Here is a 27432-nt window from a genome sequence, read left to right on the forward strand (position 1 = left end):
AATATCAGAGTTAAATTGTGTGAGTTTTGTAGGAGTTTTAATTGTGTTTGAAATCACTTCCTCTTTTCTTTTCTTTTTTATTTTTTTGTCTTCACTGTTTGGAGGCATCTGGATAATAGAGGGCCTGGATAATAAAGGGCCTGATAATCAAAGTTGGACTGTATTGTATACAGGAATTGTACCAAGGTTAGTGGCCAGGCGGTTGGTTGATCTGTTGCAAAATCATGTGGATTGAACTAGAATTCTACAAATTTTCATTTTTTGAAAAAAATACACATTTTTTCGACTTGTCACTGACACAATTATGTTACGGGAACATTGTAATATTATTCCCCCAGCTTTCTGGAAAAGGAAAATCAAGTGCTCTGTTACTATGTGAGAAAAGTAAAAATATGTTGAATTTTCTTTATATTTTCTCTATATCATTCCACACATGTGACATCACAAACTGTTGTAGTCTTCTCACCCAGAGATACATGTAGTGTCACTGAAATTCATAACTTTTGAAGGGATTGTCTGATTTTCCTCAAACTTTCACTGACATGTTCTAATATTGTTGCAGTCACTCAATCCACACGTCCTTTAAGAAAAGTGGTGTGTTGCCAGGGTAACAGTGAATTATGGCCCCAAAATCAGGAAAAGGCCTTGCAGACTTAAATTCTGCAGTTTTTAAGTGTTTCAGATGCAATTTGGCACATGCGGTGATTGTGATTTAACCCGTTAAGGACAGGCTAATTTTGCTACAACACACACATTTCCCATATGCCTGCCCGAGTATACTCAGGACTTGTCCTCAATTGGTTAAAGTTGTGTAAGACATATTTTTCACAAGTAGCTGTTAGCATGTGTTAGGCGGCAGCATTATAATCACCTTCAGTGATATTTCCAGTTTCATTTCCATCCAATTTTGTTAACATGATTATGCCTATTCACTTCTTTGGAGGACTCGGCAGCATAGTTGTACCAACGATACTTTACATGTATGGTGTATTTTGGAAGGACAACATACAATTTAAGAACAAACAATGGATCAGATGTGATAACTCCTTTAGAGAAGCACAACAGACAGATAAATCGTTTGCGGCAGAGAAGACACTTGGTAAGCTGCAGTTTGAATCACCTCCTGAAGAGTCTTTGGGTATGCAGAGACACAAATCTATTTTGTGTAACCCAGTAAATCTGCAGGGAAATTGCAGGTACAGTGTAACATGTAATACCTGTGTGCATGTATGTGCTTTATATTTCGTCAGAGAGGGTATAAACAGGACATGCTCCTTATGCTTATTATTGCTCCAAGAGAAATACTGTGTTATCAGTCCTGAAGGCTACAAAATGATGTCCTTTCATGATTTTGATTTAGCAAAATAAGTTCAGTGGCAGAAAGCCATATCAGCATAATTCACACAAAGCAGGATTCCTCTTCTGTGTTGTGTCTCTACTCATCATTGTGAAACAAATTTGGTTCATCTCACAATAATAGGGAAGACTGTTTTGATCTAACACTCAGAGCCCTGAAGTATTCTGGAACAAAATAGTGTACTGGCATATAAAATAAAAGAAAAAATTGTGATGTCTTTCGTGACACATATTAGTATACTATACCTCATCTCATTTCTCAGGCCTAAGTACAAGGGTGTGTAATGTATCATGCAAAAAATGTGGAGAATTTCCTTAAAACAGACAGTGCTATGAAAACTTAAAGGGATGACCAGCAAAGAGCACAGCATGACAGAAGAGTCTAGAGCTCACTTGTCTTTACCTTCACTCACAGTCCTACTGACAAGTGTCTAGGTGCTTCAACATCATATAATCCTGTTTCTTCATGTCCATGCCTACCAGTTCAAAGCAATACCCATTGTACTGTGAAGACTTGAATACAGTCCATTACACTGAAAAAAAAAAATGGCTATACATTTGCCTACTGCTTCATTCTCAATCTGCTTGGAGACAAAATGAGAGAATGAACAGGAATCACAGAATTGGTTGGCCCTCATTAAACAGACGCCAGCAATAATGCTCTTGAGACCAGCCAATGACATGCAATTTCATGCGTAATTTCCCACCACACAATTATGCACATGGATATGATGACAAATTAAATATTGAAATTGTTCAGGCAAAGCAGTCATCTTCTTGAAGTAGGGAAGATGAGACGACATGGCCGTCCTTCCTCGGTCAGCCAGTATGAGATGCGAGGTTCCTCAGTGATGGAAAACTGTCACTGTAGGACTGCGCTGGGTTTCCTTTCTTGTCAACCACTTGTGTTACCAAGATCAGGTTACCTGAACACTGCTTTCTTTACAGGTATCTTGATTAGCAGTCTCTTTCTCTGAACATGATATACCAAGTAACCGTCCCTTATTTTCTGGATGCACAGATTCCAGCAGTTCATTTTATTCCAGAGAAATGAATATCATCTCTCTATGGATGGTGAAGAAGATTCTGTGGAAGGGGATGATGAAGATGAAGATGATGATGATGATGATGATGATGATGATGATGATGGAGATGATGATGATGATACTGATGTTTCTCTTGTGGCGTTGAGGTTCCGGATGACGGCAGAGGCAGGAGCCATGAGTGCCTTTCGCGAGAGACGCATTTTGCCACTGACAGGGTCACGGCCAAAGAACTTGACTGGGATTTCCTGCCCAATCTCGAGTTTGAGTGCACTGGGATGGTTGACCTGGTTGGGATGGGGCAAAGGACAGAGAGAGGAGGGGAGAGAAGTAATGAGCAATACTACACAGTCGGTATTGATAACTTTATAAAAATGAACAGAAATTGTTTATTTTTATAATCATTTTTATTCATTCCAGGAGGAACCTAATTTAATAATCCAAGCATTTATCAGAAGTAATTGAAAACCCTTAATATTTAAAATGAATGTAAAACAAGTCTTGCAATTGCAAGAGAATGAAGAGAAATCTCACCCTTCTCTGGTCAAGCTGAGAGTTGTGGAGCAAGGTGGGCTGCATGGACGGGTAGAGCTTGACCATCACACCATTCTCTCTGTCATTAAAAACACACACACAAAAATATCTTAAATGCAGGTTTTTCTATCGCATTATGTAACCACAAGGACAATACAACTTGAAAGTTCTTCATATTTAACCACAATTTAGAATCATATCATAGAGCTGTTAATGGAATAACATGGCCCCATTTCATTAAAAAAAAAAAAAAAAAGTTGCTACAGCAGTAACTCTTGCTGCAATGTGTCAAGTGTCATTATAATGACAAGAATCCTGCTCTCTGATTGGCTGTTGCTATGGGAAGTTGCTGCCCTCACATTTTTAATGAAATGGGACCCAGCTGAAACATAAAAAGTAGTAAGCTTTTGCTTGGACTCAAATGCTGAGCATGGAGAAAGGAAACAATAGCCAAAAATAACCTCTCACCTTAGCTCTATGATGGTTGCTGTGTAGATACCTCCAAACTCAAGGTCTGGTTCCTTCTGTATTGGGGGAAGAAAAAAACAAACATTCAAATATACATTCTTTTACACAATACACTGCACTCCTGTTATAACAAACATGGTTACAATAAAATTCCGGTTACAACAAAGCAAAAGTCAGGCTGCATCTTTATCCCCGCAACGTTTTTTTATAGTTTACCAGTATTTGTATGATTATAACAAAATTTTGATAAAACAAAAGAAAACTGCCAGTCCCGAGGACTTCATTATAACAGGAGTCCACTGTACACAATATCAACCAAGTTTAGACTTTTAATTTCAGAGATTACTTTACTATTTTTCAGACTTGGGGTAACACATATTGTTCTAATTTTCCTTCCATTTTCAGGGGACTGAGCTCACAAATATGAAATATCCCTGCAGAAGTATATGAAATCATTATGCACATACAGAAGCACATACTTTTGAACACACACAATAACAATGACTGTATCTTGACAATTCATTTCTAATACACTTGGGCCCTGTAAATCCTTTGTTGCAATGATAAAACAAGGCGTAATTCCTGAAATCTTGATTTTGTTTTAAAACTACAGAATTTCTTGTTTGTTTGTTGCTGTTGGTTTTTTTTTTTGTATGTGATGTTTGGGGAAATACAATTGTGATTTGAAAATACAAAAAAATATGAGTGTGACTTCTTGTGGTGCTAGTGACCTTTCATGACTTCGTACAAATAAAATACACAATGATAACACAGCACAGCACACAATCCCCAGAGACACAAACTATCATTGATTAGGATACACAGCTTACATCCTCAAGAAGGAGCTGCTCAATTCTCTCCTTGGCTTCACTCATAGCGCTGGGTGTCGGGGCAAAGACGGAGAAGTGGGACTCATCGACTGGAGTGATGGTTACTCCTGGAATGTAGAGCAATCATTATATGTACATTTGTACATGCAATATTTTTGACACAGCATTATACAGCTGTAGTCATTATTGTCTTTATCAACTCTCTTTCACTCTCTCTCTCTCTCTCTCTCTCTCTCTCCCTCTGTCTTAACCCTAACCAGTCCGGGCTTTTTTGGGTGTTCTGTGGCCGGGGAGGGGTTGATTCACCCCCCCCCCCCCCCCCCCCCCCCCCCGAGATCTCGGCCGTTGATCTCGCAATCGCCATGAAATTTGGCACATGCATTACCTGTGGCATAATCTACCAAACTATACAAAAGAAATGGAAATTGTCGTCATAATAATTAATTACGCTAATGTATGCATAAAATCATACATTTTGCTCTAAATCAGAAATTACAGCTCCTAGAATCATAATTTTTGGTGAAAACATTCTTTGTAGCATTCCTAACAATGTACTTCAAAAAAAAAATTGGTATCAAAATCAATTACCTATGTATTTTATTGTTTTATGAATTTCTTATGTATTTCACTGTTTTTTCGACCTTATGTTTTATCATTTTCTTTCCGCAAAATTTATGACAGAACCTATTTCAAGCATAATTATGCTAAAATTAATTAGTTTCAGCCTATGAAAGTGAAAATAATCAAATCTTTATAAGAAGAGAAAACTCCATTTGCAAAGACTTTATACACAAAATAACGTTTTTGAGCCATTTTCGGTCTGACAGGCATGTATAAAATGTCATGCAGCGTCGTAACGGTATGCGCAATTTTATCGAAAATGGTGTCAAAAGATGCGCGAGACTTGAAAGTAAAAAGTCAGCGAACAGCGCGGTCAAAAAATTTCGCATGGCAGAGTAGTCGCGAAAAATGTCGAGGGGGAGTTGATTCAACCCCCAACCCCCTCCCCCGGCCTTTTTAGGGTTAAGGCAATGAACTTCACAGCTGTAGTCTAGATATTCCACATGGCACCTGCAAATTTCTGGTCTGGTTCAGCATAAATATGTACATGCAGTAATGCATATGACATGCAATATTTTCAGCATAAGTGCAACAAGGATGTCACATACAAATGGCGCACAGAGAAAATGTGAAGACCTCTTTAAACTATTGATTTGGATTCAAAAAGATTCAAAATGAAATATACAATTAATCTTTTGTACTAAATCTACGGGATATATATCAGTTCAATATGGACGTAATAGCTTAAAGGGATGGTACAGTATTGGTGGAGATGAGAATTGGGCTTTTAACTTTTTGCGAGATACCAAGAAAACACTTATGAAATAGTACAGAGCATTCCAATTTAAGAGGAATTCAAAGTTTATTTGAAGAAAATCGGGTTTGGAATGACTGAAACATCCAAAAACAAAGTAAAACAAAGCGATCGTAATAAATTGTGGGTCCCACACTTATTAGAATCGCTCTGTTTTGGATATCTCAGCCATTTCAAAACCAATTTTCATCAAATAAACGTTGAATTCCTTATGAAATTACATGCTCTGTCATATTTCATAAGAGGTTTCTCATTATCTCACTAAAAAATGTCAGAAACCTAAAATTAGGTCTCAACCAAAACTCTACCATCCCTTTAATCATGGCATCAGATTTAAAAAAAAAAATACAAAAATAAACACACACGTCAATTCGTATTCCTTAATCGTATAGTAGGCAATCACGTCATTCCATTCTCATGATAAAGTATACAGCTATAAATCTTGATCATGTTCAATCACATCGCAATCTTGACCTCATCTCTCCATCAACATATAATACAACTGAACAAACTGGAACTCCTTGTATTCACAACACAGTCATATTCAATGTCACTTCTCTCGTAATTCCCTATGCTTGATATCAAAAGATACAGGGAGAGTAACTGACAAAACCAGGTATATTGGTGTCAAAAACAACAACAACAACAACAACAACTAACTTACCAGTTTCTGCACGCAACTTCTTCAGGTTGTAGCCACCTGGGCCAACAAATTTGGATCTCCTCTGGATAGGCACTTCAAGATTCTCTGGTAAAATGACAAAATCAGAAACAAAATAGAGTTGTGACTTTGTGCCTGCAGAAAGCATGATATTGAATTGGAAAAATAGAAAACAGACATCAGTTTTCTTAATTCAAGAGTATGACTGGCATTGATTTGTATGTTTGAATTCAAATCAATTGTATGAAACTTAAAATATTCCTTCTTGTGAATATACCTGCGAATGTGATATTGATATGCAATGTGACATGAATATGTGCATATAAAGCAATGAAATCATATCACTGTGGTCAGATAGTGTCTGCAAAGTTAGATGGATAAACTGTCAACAGTATACAATGATAGCATCAAAATATACTGACTATTCACGTAAAATTCAGATTTTGACTTTTGAGCATTCTAACCACAAACCTATGACTGGACTATTCTCCTTGCGACCATCCCGCGGCTTCCTGAGGGCACCAGACATGATGTTGATAATCTTACTCTTGGCTGACGTCCCTGCCTGGATGGCTTCTACCACTAACTTCATTGGAACAGGAAGCTTGACGTCAGTCTGTGAGGAAAAATCAAGAATTTGTAGTCTGACGATGGGTAGAGGTAAATGTGTGGCAGTAGTGTGGAATGCTGCTTGTGCACTAATGAGCTCATTTCACGGAATCCACTGTAAAACCAGAAATATTCGCGGCATGAAACTTTTGGAAATTGAAGCCGACAGCCTGTTTTGTGGCACAAAATTTTCACTACAAAAGACCTCACAGATTAAAGATGTTGTCTTCTAATTAGAAGTATTGTGGCCACATCCACACTCACAGACTGCAGCACCTTTGGTGTATCCTACAGTTTTAGCATGTCAAGTTCACATCTTCCCTTGCCTGCCCTCACTTTACTATTAAGACCACACCATGGATACTGGACCGACCATTGAGGGAGCTTTTCAAACACACCAGTGTCTCTTGCCTGCATACCATGTGACAGGCTGGATATCATGTGACAGTATGTATACCATGTGACAGGCTGGATATCATGTGACAGTATGCATACCATGTGACAGGCATCATACCTGCAGCGCTGTGATACCCTTCTTGCTTCCAGCCAGCTTCATATCCATGTCTCCCATGTAGTCTTCTATGCCCTGCAAATAAGAGACAATTAAGAGCGATGCATTAGTAATACAAATGTAGCTTTGTCATTCAACACACATTCATTTCTATCATGTTGGATTCTGTACCTACCATGCATGAGGTAAAATCTTCAATTGGTAAAGCTTGCAACAAATTTGCAAGGCCCATGTCAGTGCGACAATCAGAACATGGGAACTCAGAGTCATAGACTAGGATATATTCTCTTTTAACGAGGCACTTTGAGAATATGCGACATTCTCTACTATTCTCATTGCCAAATCACATTTCACGGCTGAAGTTGCAGTGATGAATACTAATCGGTCCAATTTTAAAACAAATGTATTTTTCAAGTCATTCAATTGGTACTTATACTGGCCTGGAACTCCCTGAACTTGGGTCTCTGTCATTATCCAAGCAACAAAAATAAAACTTAAAAAAATTGTTTGTGTCCTGAATTCAACATGTGAGAAAAAAGAATAGCTAAGAGTTTTGTCACAACTGCAATGATTATTAGAGTAAATAATTATAAACATCTTGTAAATATGGGTTTGATGTGGGGGTTCCATGACATATGCTCCTGTGACAGTTGCTCCCATGAAATATCTGCACACTAAGCCAAACATGAAGTCTACCCACAGACATAACCCTAACCCTAATCCTAATCCTCACATCAAACAAAACATAAAACCCTCTCACAACCCTAACCCTTAGTCCTTGGAGAAAATAAGACTGTAGCAATTGCTGCAGAGGCAAATGTCACGTCACCCTACGCAGGACAACCAAGTGACGTCTGCCCTACCTACCAGAATGTCTGTCAGAATCTTGTAATCTGTGATGCTGTGGATGTCGTCAGATTCCGTCTCAGCTACCAGCCCCACTGCTACGCCTGCTACCGGGGTGGAGATGGGAACGCCTGGATGAAAAATGAAAGCATCGACACAACACAGCTCAGAGCTGATTTCAATGCACTTTCTTTTGGGAGTACCTAATTGTCCAATGAAAAGTTAGTACAATACCATCCATTGTTCACATTGACTTGATCAAATTCATTTGACGAAACCTCTACAATCATTTGTCTTTATGTTTACTATTCTTTATCTAACATGAACATGGAATGCATATGCAACATCAAACATTTGAGACATGTGATGTCAGCTTGAACTCTCCCATGAAGCAATTATATCACTTCACATATCTTGCTACTGAGGAGGGATCATGCCACGACAAGAATGACTTTGCTTCTTATCTTCCAACAGTGGTTGCAGGCATTGACTTATTTGCACAAATGTTCTTTCTAATCTTTACCACCTACAGCACACACACCCCAACTCTCTGAGGTTACTCTAACCAGACAACCATCATTATACTTCAGCTGATCCTAGCACAATAACAAAACCTATTAGATACATATTAAAGGGACTGTACAGTACTGGTTGAGGTGAGAATTCAGCTTGTAACATCTTGCGAGATATTTAGAAACCACTCTATGAAATGTTAAAGAGCATACAATTCTAAGGGTAATCAAAAGTTTATTTGATGAGAATCGGTTTTGAAATGACTGAGATATCTAAAATAAGGAAAATCAAAGAGATCCTAATAAAAGTTGTGGCCTGTCAATTTTATTAGGATCGCTTTTTTGGATATCTCAGCCATTCAAGACCAATTTTCATCAAATAAATGTTAAATGCTTCTTGAAATTACATGCCCTTTCATATTACACAAGAGGTTTCTCATTATCTTGCCAAAATATGTTACAAACCTGAATCCTCACCTCAACCAGTAATGTACAGTCCCTCTACGAAGCACGGGAGGAGTGAAACATTGTGGATGAAGAGTCTACCTCGAGTGCCACAGGTGCAACAACAATGTAGTTTGAACCATCAACCTTTTACTTTAAAGCACAGTGCACAATCCACGAGACCAACATGATTGTGTGATCCTACCTGCATCCATGAGAGCCAGGCATCCCCCACACACTGATGCCATGGAAGAAGATCCTGTGGAATAGGGACAATAGCACTTTCACTAACCAATCCACTCTCTAGCATTTTATTCAAGCAGCTCTAATATGATATTGTTAAAGCAACAATTCAGTGCAGGAAGAGAATAACTTTTCCATGTCTTTATTATCAAATTTTGGTCAAAATATACCGGCAATGGCAAATGCATGTTTGATGGGTGCCTATGACTGAATTGAATACAAAAAAATGCCTTCAAAAGCCAATTCTGACACTGCTGTCCTTTCTCAGCATGTTATCAATTTTTAGCAAACTGTGTCACATCAAAATCAGCAACAATTGCTGCCATGAAATGCTGCAAATTTGATAAATGATGTGATACTACTACAGTACTAATCAACAGACATCATATTTGCTAGTGAATGAAATCATTTTCAATGAATACAAACCCTGCAAATATTTCAATTTTTCTCAAGACTAAACATACAATTTTGGACGAAATATTCATTTCCTCTTAAACGATTGAAAAGTGAATATCTCTAATATCTCAATGTCTGCACTAACAGGATCATGTATCAGTCATAGAAATGTGCAGGCATGCATCATTACACTTACCATTAGATTCTAGGACTTCACTGGTGAGGCGTATCGTGAAGGGAAAGTCTTCAGGTACCACAGGTCTCAACCCTTTCTCAGCCAAAGCTCCTGTATCGGGCACAAGAGAAAATGAAACACATATTTTGATGCACTGCTGTTCACATCCATATATAATCAGAAGTCTTAATGAATTTTCAGTATGAACAAATTATCCCATCTTGTCATAATTACATCTCACGCATAATAATTGCTTTTTCAAAAGTATACAGAAGTATAGTCTTTCAGAAAAAGGGGGAAAATGGTGAAAAGTGGAGTTCAGATATACTTCGCATTACTATTCTGCTGTTAAACATATCAAAGTACTGTAGATTCTTAATGTAATTTGCACAATGATCTCATAATCTACAAATACAATCACCACTAATTCTTGTGTTATTTCACATATCACTCACTACAATTGTTTAATATATCCCTATCAAATACTGCATTTCACTGTCAGGAGAAATCACTCTGTGCATAAGCTGTAGTTTCCCGATACCATTAACTCACTGCAGTGTAAGCAGCCAATTCATCAAGGAAACTTGAAACATTTGTTCATTGCAACAATAGAACATACCAAGGCAAACTTCATAAAGGCCTAGTGATGCAGTTTAATGTTTTATGAAAATTTTACCGACATTTTTATTTCAACATTTGAGCAATGGGAACTCTTTGACAATCAACATTGAAAGTAAACTTCCACAAATACTGATATTTTCTGTCTGTTGTATGTTATACATATGAGGGACATTACTTTTTTAGAATACTTATGTTATAAGGAAATGCAGCTTAAATGTTAATTTCATTGTTGTTATCTCTCACCGTGGCCAAGTTCCCTTCTGTTCACTCCTCCTGTCCTGCCAACTTCATTTGTGGCATACGGTGGAAACTGGGGAAAAACAAACATAGTAAAATCATGTTTCATAATACATCAAAAACAACAAATCAATATGGCATAATCAATAAATTATGGATAAATCTACATATTTCAGAATTAGGAACAAAACATACAGAGTGAGTGGGAGATGAAAGTGTAAATTGTCTACTTGCAACAGGGATGTTGGGCAGTGTTATGTAGGTAGTTACTAAACATGGTGGGCAGTATGATGTTGGTAGTCACTAAATATGTTGGGCAGTGTGCACTCAGCAACTTGTGCCACCAAATATACCTCAAAAAACAGCAGTGGTTGAAAATATTTCTCACCTCGTAGTGTAGCATAAAGTTCTTCTCTTTGCCATCACTGAATGCATAAATGAGAAAACAAAGATATCCATTATTCATAATAAATTCATACATTCAATGACAGATGGTCACGATATCATTCATGCTTTAATTTTGGCTCTGGTTGACCAGCTACATGCATGATGCCATCGCTCATAAACTCCTCAATAAACACTGTGTTATGGGTGATATAACATTCTGAAACATGCACCGACGGGCGTTGGCTTTCAAGGTTTGTGCTTTGAATGCCATCAAATTGATACAATCTCGCATCTTATAATTCCCAAATATACTCTTATACATGCAAACATTCTTAGCATTGAAATTCAGTCACTCACCTCTCCCAGACAGGGTCGACTCTCAGCGCTGATTCAATGGAATCAAATGTTACTGTACATAAAACCTGAAAGGCAGATCAGTTGAGCGAGAAATGAGATGGTTGGCTGATAATTACAAAGTACGCTTTCATTGATTTATGAGTACAAACATTTTATATTTACTGTGTCTCCGATTTCAACACTTTGAGGCATAATTACACAGATCTCATCTCTCTCCCCTTCACCTAGTCATCAAAACATATTTGCAGGTTCTTTAATTCACACTGAGTAATTGCTTTATACTTATGTTTTTATCCATTCAGGGAAAAGTCATGCTGCCCGATCCACTGACAGTACGGCCTGAACAGAAACTACGAGCACTGCAGACACATACGCTCAAATGAATATTACTATCGCACATACGCACACACACACAATCATGCCAGGAAGGCACCATTGATGAGGCCTACGACTCGACCCGTTCAAAATGTGCAGAGAAGATTGTGAAGATATTTTCGCAGGTTGTAGAATTCTCGCTCGGCAAAAGTACCGCGAAATATGCAAAAATTTATGTAAGTTATGAAAATATCCATGTTTACAGTACGTGTGGTATATAGCATTAGTACATCGAACCTGAGTTTGTCCCCTCTGGAAGAGTGCCGAGCCGTGGAGAGGTTTATAGAGATCCACCTGACATCTGATGTCACGGAGCTCATCAAACTCTCTACCATCACACCTAGGGATAGTCATGAGAAAATTATAGGCTGCATCACCCATGTGAATGATAATACAGGGTAACAAGACAGAAGCTATAAGAAAGTCATCACACAAGCTCACAAGCATACACTTATCACTGATGTAGATTATCACTCATCCAGTCAAAGTGTAACTCCAAAATTATTATAAATCACAAGTAAATTATCATAAATTCTAAATTTATGATTTACAATAATTTTGGAGATACACTTATCACCGCAGTTACTTTATGTTTTAGCATCTGGATGACCTGTTAGAATTACCGAGTTGTCAAGTTTAACCAGAGAAGGAATTTATCAGAAAATGGTACTTGTTGAAGGTGGCAATAAGCTTTGCAATATTTCATTTACAAATAGTCCATTGTGACATTTTCTCAGCAACTTCATCTCAATCAACCTTATGACAAATAAAGCATGATTTCCTTCCATCTTTACTTTCAGTGTCCCTGAAGCTTATGAGACACACTTTCTTTATGTGAGCAATAGATATTTGGACTAACTTTCTTGATTAAACTAAATCAGTCATCTGTAACTTATTAACAACATATAAATTCAGTGCTCAAAGCTGATTCATTATTGTGGTACTTGAACTCATTATTTAACTCTGCATCTCATATGAAGAACAGTCCTAGTCTCAAATGAACATGGTAGCAGCTCTTACAGAGAAGAAAATCACTGGCTGGCAGAATGATAATCCCTCAACATTATAACCACTTCAATTGGAGTAATCTTACCTTCTCTCCTGCTCCATAACAATGCTCCTAAAGACCTCCTTGGCAACGATGCTGAAAGCATCATGGACTAGAGGTGTATCTTCATTTGGAAACGTGTCTGAAAAGATACAGCATGATAAGAAAACATTCAACTATGAAGAAAACCAAAATAGATGGTTAGGTCTGGTCTGGAACAAACATTTTCAAAGGTCTAATTTTGCTAGGTACTGTAGATAGCAATTTAAGAAAAACAGTGAAGATCTTGGTACATGTTGTCAAGTTACATTTGAACATAATGTAGTCTGCATCAAGAAAGATTTTCTTCATCATTCTCTTCACTACTTACATCACTGAACAAGGTGGGTTCTGCTAAAGATTTATGTGAAGGTAAACAAATACATGTCAATTTGATGGAGGAAAGATTAAAAGAAAATAATATGAATGGGAGGGCAATCCATGTAAGTATTTCATTTCATCAAAAATATTATATACTGACCTAGGATTCCATGTAGATGAGTCTCTCTTACTACATTTGCTGCATTGTCTCTGGAAAACTGGGAGAAAATGACAAAAAATTGTACTGGAAAAGCTATTATTTCCACAAGGGTATACTTTTCGGGAATTTTGCAAATCATCTGCTGGGTTCCAAATTTAAACAACAGGCAAAAATATTGCAACATGCTTGGGTATTAGCGCACCAACAATGGCCTCGGTGTCAAATCGCAAAAATGTCTCGTGAAAATGTCTGTGACCTCCTCAATCATGAAAATATATGTATGCGAAAATAACAGCTTTTCCATTAAGTACATGAGATAAGGCAATCATGGTATTAAATACATTTACAGAAGTATGAACCTCAACTTCTTTATTCTGAACAATCTACTGCAGAAGTAACTGCGGGTTACATTTTTTATTGACATACATACAAATAAGCTATAGCACACATTTATTGTGTTCTCTGCTCTGCACAAAGTGACAATACACCATTGCCATTTATGCCAAGGACACTGACAATTTGAAACTAAGATACCACTAGCAGTTAGCTACCGATAGATCTAAACTACATTGTCACCTAGAGACATGTAAAAAGTCAGTAACATGAGCAAAGAAAAGAAACAAACCAACCTTGTCATGTGTCGGGTCGGTGTAAACCCTGTAATACTCCTCTGAAGACACCCTGCAAAGATCCAAACAAGGTATTGATCACTCTAGAGATCTATGTATGACTCACTAAGCTCAAAAGCTTTGCAATGAGATTAACAAAAACACCCAGCGTCATTCCTTCACTTACTCGTTGCCTAGATTATAACATGGTTCCATTATACTCATGTTTTTGGCACACCTAGCACGAGGACATTAACTATAACAACATTACATTATCACTGATAGATGAAATGGAATCTACAAATTCTGAAAACAAGCTAAAGAAAAAAATCGCCTTTGCAGCCTTGTCTGGATCATCTCTAAAATTGAGGCACTACATAGCAAATCAAAAACAGAATAGATTACACCATTGAGCTTATATTCTTCTTATGATGTGTTAAAACATCAAATTTTCCACATTTAACACTTAAACACTAATATACACAGAAAACAAAGCTTCTAATACACCAAGTTAACTTGTGTGGTTCTTGCAGCACCTCCTTGAATGGCAACCAGAGACTGAGATAACGTTGAGTTACCTTACAATCCGAACCAGGTTTCATGAAATCCAGGTTGGGACGAAAAAAAAACACACACAAAAAAAACAAACAGCAACTAAAAAGGAAACAGACCAACTGGCTGAACCTTCAAACACCTTACCTCCTGACTTCTTCTAACAACTCAGATGATGGCATAGCTAAAGGCTCAAACTCCTTCTTTTCCTTCCCATGTTGCTTGGCGAGTTGTTCAATGCTCCTAACAATGATCTGTGTCTCCTTGAGGCCTGCCTTCAGTGCCTTGAGGAAGTCTGTCTGAAGCACATTATCTGCTGAGGCCTCAATCATCACTTGAAGATTTGAACACAGAAAGTCAGAAGAATTAGTATACAATTAAAGGACTCATCTATACGGCTCTATCATGCATGTCTGGTTGGGACCAAGCGCACTGATTATTGGCAGCTTGCTATATCCCATGACACTCACTTTCACACAATTTTCATGAGTCCATTCACTGGATGCATGTTTGTTCAATTGGTTACATTCTGTTCTAGCACAATGTATCACATAGTATTTCCAGACATATCTAATTTGTACAAGAACGTCATGACTTTAAGGATATAAACTCTGAACATAGGATAAAGATATACTTTGGGTTTTCAGCTATTATATTATACAGCCTTCAGACACAGAAGCCTCATACAAATCCTTTCATTCAATTCAATTATACACTGTGAAAGATTTGATATTCTAGTTTCAAGAAATATAATTCCAAGGCTAGAATTCAAAGAAAGATAATTTTGTTTTCTTGTAGACCAATAAAAGCAACAGGCAAGTGGCATACTTTCTAAATATTATGATGATCAACACCAACATCCTAGTTGAAGTATAAAGACTACAGACTAGAAACCAAGTACCTCCTAATGAAGAATCAGTATCTTCCCTACAACGGTACACAACAAAGAATCATTTTACCACGCAACAAGCAGAACAGTGAGTGGCAAAGTGTAAGACACAGCTCCTAGCTCTTCCCCGGTCATCCAGATCCTCACATCTATGTGCCTATGAAAATGATTCTCATATTTTCAGTGGATGAATACTGTATGAAATTTTTCATGAATTGGAGCCGATGAACTTTTTCACAGCATGAAATTTTTTGCGAATTGCCACTGGCATTTAATGCATACAGTGCAGAAAAGAACTTTCACGTACAAATGTTGGCTCTCGCGAATTTGTAAAACTAAAATGCATGCGAAAATTTCTGGTTTCACATGTACCTAGATTGCTCTTCCTGGTTCCTGCCACCACAATGTTGAGGCTGCTTCTCTTCAGCTCCAGCCTGGTCGGGTTAATGACAATTTCATCATCGATGAGCCCCACCCTGACCGCACCCACGGGACCATTCCACGGAACGTCAGAGAGGGCCAGGGCTGCAGAAGCTGAGGAATGGCAGAAGAAATATAATGATTATATAAAGCCCTTTATCACATGAACGAAAATTGGATGCATCAAGTAATTTGTGAACTAACAAAAGCTAAAAACCACAATATCACTGAAGTGCTCCAACTTGCACAGGATTATGAGTTTGATGATTAGCATGATGTAACATCTTGACTGTGAGATAAAGAAAGAATTATCAAAATGATTAGTGAGTTGACAGCAAATATATTTAGTATTAGATAATCTCATTTGTAAAGCAATAAAATACAGCACACACACACAAAATAAAAAGGTTCCTTATATACTGCAATGTATAATTCCTGGAGTAAGCACTCAGTAAAATACAAGGAAAGGAAAGGGCAATATCAAATACCCAGTAAGTACCCTTGGTAAATTCAAAACACTACACACTGGATGGTTTGGAATCCATGCTGTCAAAGCAATGAAAGGTGCTAGATATATTCTTTCAACTATAAGTCAATTTTTTTAAACAAATTGGGTGGATTTCTTTTTAAAAAACAATAACCACAACCATAATAAATGTCTTTGTTGTTAGTTGCAATGTCAAAAAGTAAAGAAATCTTCTCTTACTTTGGTCAAATATTTTGGCCTATAAACAATGTAAAGAGTAAAATACAACCTCATGATGGATAAAGATTTCACCATCGATGCAACCTATCAAGTTCACTCAAACTCTACCCATTTACAGTCAAACCACCAACAGTTTCTGTCATCATCACCTTTTCCTCTATACTGATACGCCTCTACAGGCTATCTCAGCATTTCATGCAACACAGGAATACAATGTGCCTGCAATCATTTCTTTCGACAAAACCCCTCTGTGCTAATGTAAAACTTACCTCCATTGATGCTCAGTACACCTGGATCATGAAGTCCATCTACTGCCAGCAAATTGCACATAATCTGTAAAATATCAATAGGTTGCTCAGTGGTAACACAACACATTCATACAAACACACTGCAGGATTTTCAAGACAAAATAAATGCACAACAATTGTCCTTCCACATAAAATCAGACACTGCCCTCAAAAGATAAGACTTGTGCTACTAATTTGCAATGAATAATGAAGAACACATATGTAAACTGGCGACAAACTAACTTTCAAAACATAAGATTATTATCGCCTAATAACAGAGGTTGTAGTTATCAATAATCGTGTTTAAGTGTAAAACATACAAAGCAAAAGACTATCTACTATTACATACCTGAGTGTCATAGAAGTAGCCTTTGGGAAAGAGTGGTCGTATTGATCTATCTAATTGATCAGAAAATAAAAGTGGATTAAAACAAAGGACACCATTATATCATATTCGCAATGTAAAATCATTTAGATACAATAGACAATTGAAGAGGCATACTGGAACATTTCAAAATCTTAGCTTATTCATGATGATTATGATAATTCCCATCATTTGTATGGTGCCACAGATCTGTTTAAAAGATACTCAGCTCCACCAAGAGAATTAGTAATTGAATGTCTGGTGAAAAATGGGAGCCTTGAATGAGGCTTTGAAGTGCTCTAAATTGACATGAAAAGACATTAAAGAAGAGCATTCAACAAGTGATTCTAAACTCAATCTAAGGTACTATGATTAATTTTAAGATAGAACTGACTTAATCTTCATTAGACAACCTAGATAAATGGTCAAGGCAAGCTCTAGCACAGTAGCATTTACCAATATTGCACACAGTCTACAAATTCATTTCAAATTTCATACATTGAAGCTGTGAGCACCAGTACAAATGGACTAATCAACAACTGCCACAGAGTAACATTATCCGACTGATAAATTTCAAGTCATAGGAACAAGTTTCAGAGCATAATACAAATTTGGTTAAAGAAACTATGATGAATCTGTCAACACTAACCTAACATTTACACACAGAATGCAGCTTGAATACCACTACTCTGTTACAATACATTCTGGTCAAGACTTGGAGAAATCTCTAAAAAGCTATAGAATGCAATGTATGATCACTGGGGTTTATGCTGGTGAAGTATCTTAAAGCCATCATTGTCATTGTCATGGAAATTTAAAGAACAAAATCATATGTACCTATCATTCTACTTGTGAGAATTTCTTGGTCTGTCACTCCCCTCTCCCTCCTCAGGTGATTGGTAGGGATCCTCCCAGCTGCTGCAGCCTTCTGCCTGTAATCAACCTACATGGTCAAAAGACAAAAGGTCATAAATAAATGGTGCTAATACAGAAGAAAGTCACAGCAGAGGGCAAAACAGATAAATGAAGCACATCTCTTGAGCATACAAACAATTCACTGTAATCACATTATTATGCAAGATCCAGTTGAAAGACTCAATCTACTCTCAGTTGATGGCACTACTTACTGTCAATGGTAGAAAGCCCGGTGAAGTGCCACTCTTCTTGCTGACCGCTGTAACCATCACAGTAGTATCCCCAATCTGTGCAATTGATGGGAGATCATACAAACTCTCTCAGGAAATGTGACTTCATGCACATTATGTACATTTTTCTTCTTCCTCCTCATGGTATGTGTGGAAATCTCTGTAGAGTTTACTCACTCACACATGTATGGAGGGCTCTCATCAGTCTCATGGGTATTATACAGCAGCCGCACATTTTATGGTATAGATGAGTATAAAACTATGCACTCTATAAAGTTAGAAATGTGCATGTCCAAGTTAAAACAGTGATTCATGCCCTGGACTTATTAAAATTACTGATGTCTTTAATCTGCGATTTGAAGATGTCAAGGAATGGTGGGTTGACTAAATGGCATATTGAGGGGAACATGTTGGTCTTTGTATGTATCTATTACACGGTTGTTTGCCAATGCTATACTTCATACTTCACATAATTGATCGACATTATTGTTTTCTATTTCCCCAGTTTAGATGTGGACTTCAACTTTGGCCTTGTTAACAAGAAAAGTTGAAAATAATAAAGAGAGATGCTGAAGCACCTGGTCAAATAGAATCAGTCACAGAATTTAGCTACTGATAAGTATAAGAGGCACAAAATAACTTCAATGTGTCAAATTTTCTATTAGATTATCAATATCTATTTTATGTTTATCATGATGATGTATCTCTACATATGTCAATTAAAATCATGCTCAGCTAGGCATTATTCAAAAAGACTGCTATCATACCACACACAAAAACACATTACGGATACACAAACACAGTTTTCCTTGCGAGTAGTGATCATAGGTTTGTTGATATCATCACGTAATTCTTTACTGAATGCTGTTCCACCTGGCCAAAAAAAAAAAAAATAATAATAATAACCAATTTAATACACAGAAAATATTCAAGGGTTCGTGGGATAAAGTTACCTTTGCAGTAGCACATCCATCTGCTAACCTGGCGAGCTCCCCTGTTGACAGAACTAATGGACTGGATTCAAGAAAAGAAACATTTGAATTCACTACTCAAGAACTGTATGAACACAATCTAATAAACAGAAGAAAAAAATAAGCCTGTCATAAAAGATGGATATAGGAAGCCAGTCTCTCCCTCAGGTGTGTGCACAATTGATTATCATTACCATTATTCTTTTTTTTTAAAACAAATCTTATATTATATCTTTACTATCACCCTACAGTACAAGAACTGAAACTCATGGGCGTACATACTCGACATACATACCTGTACGCCCATGATTTTTTATCACGGCTTCTACTAAAACACTGATCAATTCAGTGCTTCTTTACGTCGATGTACGGCAATTTGTCAATCAGTTGCAATGAAAACATCTCGACGGAAGAATTTCATGAATTTGAATAAGAACTGAAACATGTGTAAATGGCTCAGCAGACTAATGACTCACTCAATGATGTCTTCTACACAAACATTTCACTGAGAAAAAAAAAGTTTTTTAAAAACAGACAGGCACTGACATAAAAGCAAGGCATAACTTTCCTACTATCTAGTGGATAAGACTCCCGACTCCCGAACGGAGGACCGCGAGTTCGAACCCCGTCCAGTGCTTACATCCTTGGACAAGATGTTTTTACCCACAATGTCCCTCTCGACCCAGGTGTATAAATGGGTACCTGGCAACGCTAGGGTAATAATAATAGCAGGGCCCTCTGGTAGAGCAGTGGCAACACTGAAGAGGCTATACCCTGGGTAAATAAGACCTTATTATTATTATTATTATACAAATATCCTTTACCTTGAGTTGCTGATTAAAACTATGGGCAGCAGTGACTCCAAAATAGTACTATTTACTGAGGTGTGCAGCCCTAAAATGAATAGTACTTCTGGAAATACCAAGGCCCATAATCTTAACCAGAAACTCAAAATTAGAGAGAGTGTACCACTATTTGTTTTATACACTTTACAGAGTGACATTATGAGGCACTGCGATGTCAAATTGCTTTGTGATGTCACAATTGCTGTGTTAGAAATCGTTATATTTCACAGAGTGACTGTACAAAGCAGCACAGCACACAATGTCAGAATTGCTCTGTGATGTCACAACTGCTTCATATGAGATCATTTCACAAATTGTATGCAATTAACTGTCAAACAGGCTATCAATACACATTCGTGAATAGTTGAAAACAGATATTATAGTCATGAGAAGCTCTTTCAACCAACCACTAAAGGATAAATTTTTGAGCCAAAATATAATAGGCCTAATCTAGATCCACTGATAGTAAATCTGTTGCAACCCCTACATAAAAAAAAAAAACGTACCATGGTTCGACCTCCATCGCATGCTAAAGCATAGCTTTTACACGTAGCTGGCGGTCATATTTTGGATGGTTTTAACGTTGAATTACCTTGATTTACCTTGAAGGCTACACCTCGCTAACTACGGTGGTGAAATTACATTACTGTAGATAGTGTAGTGTGGCAGGGTTAAGGGAGTCCCATAGGACCCACTTAACAAGAGACCCGCGGGTCACGCGCTCACCTGAGTATCGCAATTTCACCTTCCACGCATTCTTGCACACTCTTACCTGAGAACAGTGGAAACTTAGGTCTGCATATGGATCCCCCCTCAACTCGGGGGGGGGGGGGGGGGGGGGGGGGGGGGGGGGGCAGGCAGCCCTGGATCTGCAATGAACAAACTTGGAATTAAAGTCATCAATGTACAAACTCATGGTATTAACTTTGCTTTATCATTTCTGGTTCTAGAGCAGAAGATTTTAAATATTCCTTAATGTGGGGGGGGGGGGGGTGGGACCCCTAGGGGCCTCTCAAGAGGGACATGGTGCCCATTTGAAGGAATTGAGATTCTATCCCCATAGGGATGTTACCTGCTAAGTTTGGTCAAAATTCATCATGAGGTTTTTTAAGAAGAAGATGATCATGTACAATTCAGGCTCCATTACAACTGTAGGACTTCTCCCCATCCCTCTCCTGGGTGCGCCTCCTGGGTCCCAAGGGGGGGGGGGGGGGGGGCGGGGGGCACCCCTGATTCCGCCAACCCCATGAACAAACTTGAAACTACAGTCATCAATGTACTAACTCATAGTATCATCTAAGCCCTATCACTTCTGGTTCTAGAGAAGATTTTTAAAGGTTCCTTAATTTTAGAGGGTTTGGGCCCCCTGGGGACCCCCCAGGTGGGCCATGGTGCCCATTTGAACAAATTGAGATACTATCCCCCTAGGGATGCTACCTACCAAGTTTGGTTAAAATCAGACATGGCGATCTCAAAGTGAAGATGAAAATGTACAATTTAGGCCCCATTAGGACCCCTCCCCGGCCCCCTCCCCTGGGTCCCAAGGGGGGCACCCCTGATTCCCCCATGAACAAACTTGAAACTACAGTCATCAATGTACTTACTCATAGTATCAATTAAGCCCTATCACTTCTGGTTCTAGAGAAGAAGATTTTTAAAGATTCCTTCATTTTAGTGTGTTTGGGCCCCCCCCCCCCCCTGGGGCCCCCCAGGTGGGCCATGGTGCCCATTTGAACAAATTGAGATCCTATCCCCTTAGGGATGCTACCTGCCAAGTTTGGTGAAAATCGGTCATGGGGTTCTCAAGAAGAAGATGAAAATGTAAAAAGTTTACGCACGACGCACGACGCACGACGGACGACGGACGACGCACGACGGACGACGCACGACGGACGCCGGACGAAGAGCAATCGCAATAGCTCACTTGAGCCTTTGGCTCAGGTGAGCTAAAAACCCATTTTGGAAGATTGTCTTTTGAAGCTGAGGAGTGTAGGGCATCAGTGACAATTTGTGGTAGTTTGTTCCTGCCACTGACAACTCTCTGGCTACAGAAGTTCTGCTTAAAGTCATGGTGGCTTCTTGTTTAAATTGGTTAGCTTGGAATGAACGCTTGTTTTATCTGTTCTGGCAATCTAAGAATGGTTCTCTGGTTTGGATTTGTCAATTTGTTTCATTATCCTTCAAGTTCGAAGCAAGTCTCCTCTCTCTCTTCTTTTCTCCACAGTATTTAGTTTCAGTTTTGTGAGCCTCTCTTCATATGGCAAATGTTGAATGTTTGGGATGAGTTTTGTAGCGGCTTCCTTTATTTGTTACCAATCAATCAGCAACACTATAAATCATTGTGCACATGGCAGAATGTTGTTAAGTCACTTCCCTTCGCATTGCAGAATGTTGTTGACCCTATGCGCACTCCCACAGCCTAGCGACAATTTGCCATACACAGGGAAGCGTGTTAACGACAATGTTGCTGCCATGCACACAACATAATTTTATTAATATACACCTACCGCTGTACCGGTGGTTATTCATGTTTGCTGAGACAGTCAGTGGTGCTACCATATATACCAGGCAGTGAACTGGGAGTGCTAGTGCTGCTGCTGGTGGCTCCTACAGTGTACTCCCGTTATAACGAAATGCTCGGGACCGGCAGTGTTCTTTCGTTATAACGAAATTTCGTTATAACCGAACAAATACAATATGTAACAAAAACAAAGAAACCACACATAGTATTATATTCTGTTTGTTGAATACTCATCGTACACTTTAAAGCAATGTGAAATGGGATGGTACCTTTTTAATTTCGTTTAAATATTACATTTAAAACTGTTCGTGACACACGGAGCAAACACACGGTGTTGTGAAGCATTCTTCCATGCAGAGACGCTATAGAAATGCTTGTTCCGCTACGTATTTTCGAAAGCGATCCGCATTTCATTATAATGGAGCACATTTCTTTTCTTTTTCTTTGTCAGTGGGGCTCGGAAAAGACTTCGTTATCACGAAAATATCGCTACAACCGTGTTCGTTATAGGGCAAGTCCAAGATAAGGTCCCCTCAGAAGGCAAAATTTCATCTTTGCTCAATATTGACATGTTTGGTATCATTTTAAAGCTTATGAGTTGAAGTTTTGGTTTCCGTGAAGGAAAAAATGATATTATGTAAATTTATGCAAATTTCAAGGGCTTCATTTGCATAAATGTGAAACACAGCGTTACGTATGGGACATTTATAAAAATTCATATTAATTTGAAGGAAAGCAAATAATAATTGATTAATATGTGGACATAAGAAGTTCATCACATAGTTTAACTTGGTATGAAAATTTAGGGATTATGCAAATGATTATGCAAATTAGCTCGTGTCCTATCATGAGATGTCCCATACGTAACAAAATGAGGTCATTTTTTTAGGTTTTTTCTGAAATTGCTAAGGTTATTTTAATGCCCTTTTGGAAAGTTCTAATTTATTGTTTAGAGAAATTAAATACCAGAGAAAAAAGAAAAAAAAGTAAAAGAAATACTTTTTATTAGGCATTGAAATAATGTTACGTTTGGGACAAATGCGTTACGTATGGGACATCCTCATACATATTGCATGTGAATGCATGTAGCTAGCTGGGAAGGTCCCTCAGTACACAAATGGTCAATCATCCTGAAGAAAGCATCCCAACATTGTAGCTACTTTTTGAGTTATAGACACTTGAAACAATACATGAACTTGACCGAACAATTTTCAGAAAGGGGAGGGGAAAATGGCAAATTATTACACAATGAAAAATCAGCATTAAAGGGATGGTATAGTTTTTTGTAGAAATTGGGATTCAGTTTTCAACATTTAAAGAGATGATGGGAAACCAATTATACGAATTACTTAAGAGCATAAAATCCTAAGACTAGAGGAATTCAAAGTTTATGTGATGGAGATCCAATTTGAAATGGTTGTGATAGTATATATATAGAAGAAAAAAAAGTAAAATGATTTTTTTTTTTATTGCAAGTGATACACAAATTGTCCTTATTCAGTTTTCAGTAGTAGCCACAACAAAATTCATGGGTATACATACTGAGTTGTGACTCGAATCAATGACCTGACTGCTAGACAGACATCATATATCTACTCGATCAATGGGGTTCCACGCAGCAGGTATTGCTTATTTATTAAACTTAATATTTCTTGTGTCAAGTTGTTTTTTATTGAAACTAAATGGCAAACTGCCCATCATCAATGCAAGTAAACACTTTAAACTATTCAATTTTTCAGTAGTAACTATCCTGATAAAAATAGGGCATACTTGTACATACTCAGGTTGGTCATAGAAAATATAGAATATGATTGAATGTGATTATGATGGTAAATATCTGGGGAATATTGTTCCCTTGTCAATCTGGATCAGTATTTAAGTAATTTCAACTGATTCCACCTCAATAATTATGCAAAAATTTGTTTAAATGGGTATTTTGCAAAATTATTTTGCAAAATACCAATAAACATGGTTCTCCACACACTAAACGAATGGGGAACAAAGGGCATGCATACCCAGGTTGGTCATAAAAATATAAAAATATGATTGAATATGATTATGATGGTGAATATTTGGGGAATATTGTTTCCTTGACAATCTGGATCAGTATTTGAGTAGTTTCAACTGATTTTACTTCAATAATTATGCTAAATACCCATAAACATGGTTTTCACACACTAAATGAATGGGGGACAAACTGTCCCATACGTAACTGTCCCATACGTAACACGTCATGTCTGTCTTTAATTAGAACCTGTAATTAGAGCTTTTTGCCTAATGACATGAAACTTACCTGTGATAATCTTGAGTGTTGTGACTTTCATCACAGTGAGTTACAAGTTGTAGAATGAAATACTTTCAGAGAGTTTTGAGGTTGAAAAAAATGTTCAAAAAAACAAAATTGTTCTGGTCCCATACGTAACGGCACATATTTTCTCTTCTAGAATATAATTGTCAAGGTCATTTTTCTCAATTTTTTACATGATTATACTTCTTCTAGATATCAATCACCATGATGAAGTTCAATATGATCAAAGGCCATTAACACTATTTTTCAGGTCATAAAAGTCTCTGAATGTCCCATACGTAACGTGCGCGTTATCTTGGACTTGCCCTATAGGCAAATTTTGTTCCATAGACTTTAATGGCGATAATTTTGGGACCATAAGTTTTAGTATTTACTTCGTTATAACGAAATTTCGTTATAACCGTGTTCGTTGTAACGGGGGTGTACTGTATTTCAGTTGTAGTTGATATTTCACTCTATATTCATCACAAGCTAGTCTTACTAATTTACACCTGTGAGGCTAATTTTGGCATCTTTGTTCTCTGAAATATCACTGTAAAATCAGACTAATCAAAATGCTCGATCTAACAGTTTAGTTACAGCTCTAGATCTAACAGTAATAGGTGTCATCTATAGCCTAGACACTATGGCCCGAATTCACGAAGGTGGTACAAATGAAACCATGGTTTAAACCATGGACAAAAACCATGGAGCGCCAAGTGTCGCATGGAATATTTCGTTACGAAATCAGCCATTCCGTCGATGAAATAATTATTTTGTAACGAAATGACATTTTGTAACTAAATGAACATTTCGTCCACGAAATGATAATTTCGTTAACGAAACGGTCATTTTGTCGACGAAATGACCAATTTCGTAACAAAATATTCCGTGCGACACTTGGCGCTCCGTGGTTTTTGTCCATGGTTTAAACCATGGTTTCATTTGTACCACCTTCGCAGAGACTCCAACCCAAGCATCTCCTGATCTGGAGATTCTCCCGCCCGAAACCCCTAGCAAACGGGAGACTACAAGTTGATGTGTGCGAAACGCGAAGTTCCTAGGGTTCTAGATGTTCTCTGGTGCTATCTAAGGCTTATTTTTTCAACATACGATAGCAATAAGTAAGAAATCCTTTCCACCGGGAGACACAGAGCCAGGGCGGGAGAAATCAAATCTCAAACGGGAGAACGGGAGATTTTGCAAAAATGGGCTTTCGGCGGGAGATCTCCCGTCGAAAACGGGAGAGTTGGAGTCTCTGCCTTTGTGAATTCGGGCCTAGACCAATGGCTAGATGTCACAATTACTTCACATGTGAGATGATGTGTTCACCATCGCATATCGGTGGTGTCGCCTGTGGAAATGCAGTCGATCTTTGAAGTTTGAGTCTCAGACTTTGAGATTGATTCACCACACATGAAAAAAAAAAAAGAAGTAATGAAATACCGGTGCCGAGCTGCCATCTGATCAGTTTCACCATGGACCTAACAGAAAACTAGGTCCATGGTTTCACGTACTGATTACACATACGGACAGAATATAATTATATTCATGATAATGCAAGAGAGCTCGAGGAAGACAGATGCACATTCCATGCTCTCCTCAGTCCCGCATGTGCAAATTTGTGTGGGCTCAACACTTCAACATTACAAAATTCTTACCTTTTGCCAATAACTGCCTCGACACTTCCGAACATATCATCCGCATTCCCTGCAGCAAAATGCTTTAAACGCACTCGGCTTCCTTCTCTGAGCAAATAATGGGCACTTTCACTGTGCATCGCTTTCCAAACCATGCGCCACATTTTCCCAGATTCCGTTCCGATCACCACTCACATTCCTTCAACAAGCATAGCATCATACGCTCGCTTGCTCGCTTGGTTAGCACATGGGTCTTGTACGTAGGTGTGCAAAAGCTGCGGTAACTGTGTTTTCCATACCGCGCGGTAACTGTGTTTTCCATACCGCTAAAGCGGCCTATGCCGAAAATAGAAATTGAAGGCACACTACGGACAGTAACATAGAAAAATAATAAGAACTGAAACAACTGAAATAGAAACAAAAGAAACGAAATAAATACGATAATTGCCTCATGTGTAAAAATTCCCGTCCCATGCACTTTCGAGAAACATTACCCAATCTGAACCTGAATATACAAAAGAAATTCAAAATCTTCTACAATTGTGAAATGCAGATTGCCAACAAGCAGCTATAAGTACTGTATATTACTTGCAAATTCAGGGATTATGAGATAATATTATGTGCAATTGTAAGTAAAGAAAGAAAGACT

General features: G+C 37.9%; 1 protein-coding gene across 1 annotated transcript; it reads right to left on the minus strand.

Moving 5' to 3' along the window:
• Window positions 1-1176: 1176 nt before the first annotated feature.
• LOC139710503 (polyribonucleotide nucleotidyltransferase 1, mitochondrial-like) lies at window positions 1177-26947 on the minus strand. The gene is made up of 25 exons (XM_071622433.1): window positions 26805-26947; window positions 19473-19533; window positions 18502-18576; window positions 18212-18317; window positions 17360-17409; window positions 16993-17056; window positions 15970-16131; window positions 14856-15042; window positions 14178-14229; window positions 13549-13606; window positions 13074-13170; window positions 12218-12320; window positions 11606-11670; window positions 11250-11286; window positions 10868-10934; window positions 10025-10114; window positions 9395-9448; window positions 8255-8364; window positions 7391-7462; window positions 6739-6883; window positions 6271-6354; window positions 4232-4338; window positions 3402-3457; window positions 2934-3012; window positions 1177-2686 (listed from the first exon to the last, which is right to left on the minus strand). The coding sequence occupies exons 1-25, from the start codon at window positions 26945-26947 to the stop codon at window positions 2414-2416; spliced, it is 2397 nt and encodes a 798-aa protein (XP_071478534.1). The 3' UTR covers window positions 1177-2413.
• Between the last annotated feature and the right edge of the window lie 485 nt (window positions 26948-27432).

The sequence above is a fragment of the Diadema antillarum genome, unplaced genomic scaffold (assembly GCF_040938485.1).
Source record: "Diadema antillarum isolate AM-2024a unplaced genomic scaffold, OU_Dant_1.0 seq00001536_RagTag, whole genome shotgun sequence".
Classification (NCBI taxonomy): Eukaryota; Metazoa; Echinodermata; class Echinoidea; order Diadematoida; family Diadematidae; genus Diadema; species Diadema antillarum.

Excerpts from the sequence above, each read along its gene's own strand:
- LOC139710503 (XM_071622433.1), bottom strand. The coding sequence starts at position 26,947 with ATGTGGCGCATGGTTTGGAAAGCGATGCACAGTGAAAGTGCCCATTAT. Across the intron at positions 13,171-13,548 it reads TCATCTACATGGAATCCTAG|ACACGTTTCCAAATGAAGAT; the intron begins GTCAGTATATAA and ends GTATCTTTTCAG. Across the intron at positions 6,884-7,390 it reads AGGGTATCACAGCGCTGCAG|ACTGACGTCAAGCTTCCTGT; the intron begins GTATGATGCCTG and ends TTTTCCTCACAG.